Raw genomic sequence first — 7,429 nt, forward strand, 5'->3', positions numbered from 1 at the left:
AATGTTGGAGACTACTAGATGGTCCAAAATCTGTACGTTCTAAGGTCCTCTAAGAAAAACATTATCCTATGGTGATCTTCTTGCCGATGGACCCAAAAAATGATTCTCCTTTATGTGACAAATCATTCTTGCCAATAGTCAAACTTTCAAACGGGGACATCTATGAACAATTGGAACTGGGAAGAAGGTAAATATCTCAAAGGATCATTGGATACCAACTAGCCCCTCGAGGAAAATAATTACACCACAAGCTGGATTGTATTTTACAAAAGTTAATGAGCTAATTAACCTTGTAACAAAAAATTGCGATGAAGAAATTCTACACAACATATTTAACCTAGTTGATGTTAGATATCCTTGGGATTCCTTTGAGTTACAATTCCTTTGAGGATGTTGTGGCATGGCATGGCACAAGCTAAGGGTGTTCCTCAGTCAGGTCGGCATATCACTCTCAATGGAAGCATTAGTTTCATAATAGAGCCTTGTCAACGACTGGCCTCTCGACAAGTTTTTTTTTAAAAGGAGGATGACCCCCGGTTGCTGCATCTAGAAGATGCATGCAACCATTTTATTAATTATTCACAAAGACCTTACAAAGTAGTACATGATATAGTATGCAGACACCATCTTAGCAACATCTGTCACTACTCATATCCACTTGATGAAGGGGTGTCGATAGTCCGAGCGTAATACCTAATAGAAATCGTACAAATGCCTAACATCTAAAGCTAGATGCCCCGGGCAAGCCAAGTTTGGGACGCAAACCAGTTTGAGACACTCATAGGTCATCGCCGCCATCTTTCACTAATCCATCTTCAGAGCAGGAATTGATGCATCAACCTTGCTAAGCCTGTCGTTGACGCCCCCACAGTGCCAAACAACGCCCCTCCCCCCGCGCGTCCATCATCACACATCCGTCACCAAGTCTCTACCGCACCAGACCGCCGAGACTCCACGTCGGCGAAACATCACATGGTATGGTGCTCCACCACTGGAACCGTCCACTGGCCCCTCAAGGCAATGCACACTTCCAAGAATGATGCCCCCAAGGAGGGAAAGACATAAGTGCGTCGTCATCATCCGATCGACTAATCTTGGGTTTCCATCGGAGGTACCGTAAGGAGTTGGGAGCTTCACCTCGATGATGCCTTCGATAAGGAGACGACATCGAGGGCGTCACCATCACCGGCTCCGGCCACCGGGCGAAGATGAGGGTTTTACCGGATATGTCCCATGAGCATCCAACCTATAACATGTGCACCGTCTAGACCACCTTCAAAGCCCCGGATCTAGCCATCCAGATCTGACGACCATCCACAACTACACCGCCACCATGGGAGCCCTGACACACCGGCCATTGCATATGTGTGCCACCACTGGAGCGTGGGAGGATGGCTGCCACCCCACCTCGCCAAACCACGAGAGCCACCAAGAGGAATCTCATGTGCTCGTCACTGCCGCTGCTCCGATCTAATCCGGAGCCAAGTCACTAAACCGCTGGCACATGTCCGCCTTGGACAGGGACATCGCCATGCCATGCCGCCGTGAGAGGCCTCGGATTCACCTGCCACCACCATACAGGGTCGCCGCCCCGGGTCACCACCGCCAAGAAGTCCTCCACGCTGCCGCATCACCACTGGAGGCACCCCATGCCATCGAGTCACGGTGCCATGTGCCGCACCCAGGCCGACGAGGCCGGATCGCGCCTCCCCATCGCGCGAGGGGAAGAAGACGTCCCGCCACCCAAGGGCTCGGTTGGGCGGCAACGAGGGAGGGTGGGGCAGGAGGAGGCTACCGGCCGTGGAGATCTAAGGTCCCTCCTCATCGCCTCACGGGTGCGACATGGGAGGGTTAGGTAGTGGGAGGGTTAGTTAGCGCCTGAAAATAAGATCACCCCCCTTCGACATGTAACCATGTATGGTCTATCTTTCAGAAATTGCGGATCCCAAGCAAAATAAATAAAAATGTTGGAGGGCATGGTATGACACTTTTCCTCTAAAATCCATTATGGCTAAGGACAACTCCAACATGTGTGCAATGGCACGACGCGCTATAAATTTTTTACAACGCTGAAATAATCTTTTTTTAGTGCGGCATGGCACCAACTCGAGCAACCGTTGGAAAAAGGGCGCGATGATGCTGCTCGAGTAGGCACGCTAAATTTACAGCGCCGCGTCTAGCAAAACAACATTTCTCACCACAATAAACCAAGAAGATCAAACAGAGAAAAAACATATTAATAATAAATAGTTCAATTATTCATTACAATTCAAACAAATAGTTTATTTTCCAACACAATAGATAGTTCAACAATACAACATCAAACTAATTTTGGCCGCCATGACATGCCCACCACTCTTCGATTAGATTATTTTGAAGATCATCATGTGTTTCGGCATGTCGAATGGCATGATAGGAGGCAATAAATTGGGCTGCCCTCGTAGCTCTCCTCCACACTCGCACGAGATGTCTCAACAATTCATACTAAGAATAATCTAGAGCTTTCCCATGCTCATTCTCGATGATCATGTTATGCATGATCGCACAAGCGTTCATGATGTACCAAAGGATCTTCTGGTCCCAAAACCTAGTCGGTCCTCTCACAATAGCAAATTGGGCTTCCAAAATCCTAAAATTTCTCTTCACATCTTTCCTAGCCGCCCACTGAGCATTGTGCAACTCAAAAAAATTCTTACGTTGCGGTGCCGTCAACGTTTTCACAAATGTTTGCCACATTGGGTAGATGCCGTCCGCAAGATAGTAGCCATGGTTGTATGTACGACCATTTACTACAAACTCCACTAGTGTACTTTCACCATTTGCAATCTTATTCATGAGTGGTGACCGATTAAGAACATTGATGTCATTCAAAGATCCAGGCATTCCAAAAAAGCATGTCAAATCCAAGTCTCCTAATAGGCCACTGCTTCAAGGATTATAGTGCAACCTTTTTTCTAGCCGTGGAATTGACAATGCCATGCCTTAGGACGGTTCTTCCAACTCCAATGCATGCAATTTATTGAGCCAAGCATACATGGAACCCGCGAGCTTTGTTCATCACTAAAATCCTTGCAATGCCTTCAATATTGGGAGCTCTCAAATATTTCGGACCAAACACTTGCATAATTCCGAATACGAAGCGCTTGACACACATGATAGCTTGACTCTCACCCATGGCCAAGTGGTCATCAACGAAATCCGCCGGAATATCGTATGCCTACATATGCAAAGCGACATTCACCTTTTTAAATGTGTTATCCCCGAGTTCTCCGGCGGCATTCCTCCTTTGCTAAATAAATATCATGGCTCACCGGTTTCTCTGCTATGCGTTTAAACAACTCGATGCTCATCCCGAAACGACGTCGAAAGTAGGACTCGAGGTATGTGGCGTCCTCCGTAAAATAGTTCCTCATCAATCTGTTGTGGTCATCGATCTTATCCCTCCATAATTTTTGATGACCCATAACCGAACCATCATGCCTCGGTTTTTTATTGACGTGCATAACTACGATTATTGTGAGGTCTTCCTTCTCTTGCATATCAAATTCTTTGTCGGAAGAATCGAAGGACGAACTCATCTACAATATTGTATTTAAAGTAGTTTAAAACTACGAACAACATGCATCAAATTGATCTACAAAATATGAAGTTGAAGTATACATACCTTGCAAGCGTTTTGTCAAACACCTTGTGAGCGCCGAGCTCCAAATGGCGGTCGGGCGATGTTCGTCGTAAGGATGGTGCGCTCGAGGGGCGGCGACGAGCGGGGGAGGTGGAGGAAGCAGCGGCGACGCGCGGGGATAGACGGAAGAAGGGCCGATTGGTCGCAGGAGCAAAGGGGGAAATATCCGGACGGCGACCCCAGTGCTTGGAGGTGAGATCTGGCGGTTGGGAGAAGTCACGCGCGCGCCGTCACGGTTCAAGGCGTGGGAACGGGCGCAACAAATACACCGTGCGTGATGCCGTTTTAGTCCACGCGCTAGACTTGGTATAGCGCGTGCACGATTTTTCAATGCGTGCTGAAGCGTCCAACTCGAGTCCGCGCGTACTAAAAGGTTTTTTTTAAAGCGCGTCGCTTAGATAGCGCTTCCGTTGAAGTTGCTCTAACATGCACAGGGCCCGGAGGAGATATTACACCTCCTGTTTGATAGTGCTTCGGGCCAAGGATATGTGGCGCTCATAGTGGGGAGTAACTTAGCCAAGTAACATGCACATGTTACTGGTCTATGTTACTACCTCCATAGTGGGTAGTAACATTTGTGGGATGTCATATTAATTAGGATATAGACTCATTTTGTATTGGTATGTGTGATGTTACTGTAACATAGCTAGTTACCACAAGCACCTCTCTCCTCATTAACTCACTGCCACATAAGCAAATTTGCATTGTAATGTGTGATGTTACTACTATGTTACTCCCCACTATGGCCAGCCTTACTTGGATTGGCACAGGTGGTTGAGGAGGGGATATGGGAAGGCAGACCAGAGTCATTGTTCTTGAGCATCTACGCTTGGGAGAAAGTGTAGCACACCCGCTGGATTACCAAGACCAGACATGAAGTATCATAGTTTTGTTTGCCGAAATGGAGATATTGCTAGTCTAACTTTGAGCGGTGCCAACTTGTAGCAGTACTTCTACGAATAGGTAGTTGTAGTTGTAGTTGTTATTGGTACGACCGTGGAAAGGATCAGCCCCTACCGTCGTTGTAGGAGTACGCTTCATTAAGAATGCATGTCTCGTAGGAACACGAAGAGTAAAAATCATGGAGTCACACATCCAAAGAATCGATCCAAATGTGGGATGAATTGAATCGTTCTAAATAAAATAATTTTGACAAGGAGGAGTACATTGCACAACCAAACTTCAAATTAATGGACGAAACATACATATATGTGCGTGTGACATGGACCACGGGAACAATTAATGCCGTTGATCTTCATATAACCTTCCAATAGCAACCGCTGGCGAAGTTTCAGTAACCCCGATGATATGCTAGAGTGAGCTCATTATGGTCAAATTCTTCTCTTCGTCTTTGTGTCTCACCCACACCGCGATCTCCTCCGTAAACACGTCCATCGCCGCCCTCGGCAGCAGCATCGACACCACGGTGGAGACCTCGCCGTCTTCGTTCCTGCACCACATGTGATCGCTCCCTAGCTTAGAAGTGAGATCCCCAGCCAAGGGTATACCGCCGCCGGCGAGGTCAGCCCACCCGAAGTTCAACACATTCACCGCCATCCATCTCACATCCGACACCTCGTATATCCTGTCCATGGTGGAAGGCGGCCATTCCCGCAGCAAGGCCACCGCCTCCACCATCGACTCCATGCGCTCCTTGGTCATGCCGAGCTTGGTCTCGCGCACGAGCTCCACCGTGTCGGCGAGCGGCTGCCCGCAGAGCTCGCCGACGACGGCCTCCGCGATGGGGGAGACGTGCGCGTTGCCGTAGTATCCCCACGGGATGGGGGTGTGGTTGTTCCACCTCCCGCGGGCGTTCATGGTGGTCATGAGCCGCACCCGCTGGCCAGGCTCGTACCCGAGGGCGACGGTGCGGCACCGCCACATCACGGCGGTCACCAGCTCGAAGATGGTGGCGGACCGGGCGGGGTGTCCGGCCGGTATGCGATCTCGTAGGGCCGACACCTCCCTTGGGCCGAAGAGGAAGTACTTGGCGACCATGCTCTGAGGCGGGACCGAGAGCATCATGTCGCGAGCTGCGCTCCCCGAGCCGCTCGCCGGTGGTTCGTGCGCTGGGTACAGTCGGGTGATGGGGGGTAATAAGCTGCGTGCTGTCAGCAGCTCCCTTTCCCACACGGGGAGGATGGTCGGGGCCGCTTCTCCGCGTGCTATGTCGGCCACAGCTTTGATGAGCTGAGCCATGCCGAAGCCGTCGGCGAGGTTATGGCAAATGTGAAAACCCAGGACGAAGCCTCCGCATTTGAGTCGTGTCACCTGCATGCAATGCATGTCGACAGTGATTCAAGACTAGTGCCTACATGGATGCATGAAAAAGAAACGAATTCCCGAATACACATGCATTCATATATACAAATACAATGGGGAAGCTACGTACTAGTATAGTAGGAGTATATATTACCTGCATGAAGAGCAGAGGCTTGGCAACGACGGCCCTGGTGTCGCCGACATGGCACAACAACTCCTCCACGCAAGGGTACGGCGGCAGCAGCGGGTCGCCGAACTCGTCGAGGCGTGCGTCCACGTAGGCCTCCACGAACATCACCCCCTCGGCCGTGCAGTCCACGACCAGCCTCCCCGCGCCGTCCTCCCTGAGCCGGCCGGCGATCGGGTAGTAGTACACCAGCGCCTCCCTCAGCGCCGCCCTGATGACCTGAACCGGGTCGTCCGGCCTGCCGGCGTTGCTGCGGAAGAAGCCGATCACCGTCTCGTAGTAGCGCAGCGTGCGCTGGTCGTCGAGGTCCGACAGGGCCTTGGTCTCCCGCGGAGTCGCCCGCGCCGGGCGCAGCTGCTCCGGCTCGCTCCGGCGGGCCGTGAAGGTCACCATGGCAGGGTTTTGGGTGTGGGGGTGCGATCCAACTTTGTCACACTGCTTCGAGCGTCGGTGTCTCGGGTGTGCTATATATGCACTTGGCCTTGGGAGAGGTAACAAGGCCGGCCGTAGTACATGCATGCATGCATGCACGGCATGTTGCCAACTTGGTAAGGAAATAATCGCACAAAACAGCTAGCTGGGTGCACAGCTATGCTGCCAGTTGTAAAGCTTTGTGTACTACGTACGTACGTATGTAGGAGTATCATATCAGTGCTGCAGCAGGAATTGAGATCTCATATGTGCAAGCTTTATCTACTACTCCACTCCAGCAGGAGTACATTGATGTTCACTTATCCGTTCAGCTGGTGCTCAGAGGCAAGCAAGCATGGCACATTGAATGGCCGCCAATGGCAATGGAGAGATGAATTGCATGAACCACCACGTTGTATGTTTGCTTCTTGTGCACTTCAGGACACTCGGCACTGTGCCCTTTCCGTTTGTGAAATAATTGCTCCCACGTAGGAGATGAAGGAGAATTGCTCACATTTTCAGAAATGGTTCGTCTTATCTTTTTAGCCGATTTATATTGAGTAAATTGAAGGTTGTAGGGGGGGGGGGGGGGGTCCTCTCATATTTTGCCTAAAGAAAAATCATGGAGGGGGCTTTGGATCTGCATATGTCCTTTGTAGCCAGCAAAAAATGAGAAGCCAGATCTAGATGGGGCTCTAGTCCTGCAAATGGTGTTTCCCACAATCCGTGCTCGTGCTGCCCATAAACGTACGTACAACGCAATACACCCAATAAATTCAATGCAGCTCCCACATGCAACAAACATGACCAAATTTTACCAGCTCAACTTGATGGCTTCATCTGTTCCTCGTTGAATCTACGCCTAACTTGCATGCCTTCAGAAAAGA

The 7,429-nt window shown here is 50.2% G+C and overlaps 1 protein-coding gene across 1 annotated transcript; it reads right to left on the minus strand.

The window, feature by feature from the left end:
- Window positions 1–4,849: 4,849 nt before the first annotated feature.
- LOC123415611 (acyl transferase 1-like) lies at window positions 4,850–6,796 on the minus strand. The gene is made up of 2 exons (XM_045106746.1): window positions 6,099–6,796; window positions 4,850–5,953 (listed from the first exon to the last, which is right to left on the minus strand). Exons 1-2 carry the CDS (start codon window positions 6,648–6,650, stop codon window positions 4,994–4,996), a joined length of 1,512 nt encoding a protein of 503 aa, XP_044962681.1. The 5' UTR covers window positions 6,651–6,796; the 3' UTR covers window positions 4,850–4,993.
- Between the last annotated feature and the right edge of the window lie 633 nt (window positions 6,797–7,429).

This window comes from Hordeum vulgare, chromosome 1H (genome assembly GCF_904849725.1).
Source record: "Hordeum vulgare subsp. vulgare chromosome 1H, MorexV3_pseudomolecules_assembly, whole genome shotgun sequence".
In the NCBI taxonomy this organism is placed as follows: Eukaryota; Viridiplantae; Streptophyta; class Magnoliopsida; order Poales; family Poaceae; genus Hordeum; species Hordeum vulgare.

Bases quoted from the DNA above. Each gene is read 5' to 3' on its own strand.
- LOC123415611 (XM_045106746.1), bottom strand. From the start codon at position 6,650: ATGCATGTACTACGGCCGGCCTTGTTACCTCTCCCAAGGCCAAGTGCA. The intron at 5,954-6,098 runs GTAATATATACT...CATTGCATGCAG, and splicing joins AGCCTCTGCTCTTCATGCAG to GTGACACGACTCAAATGCGG.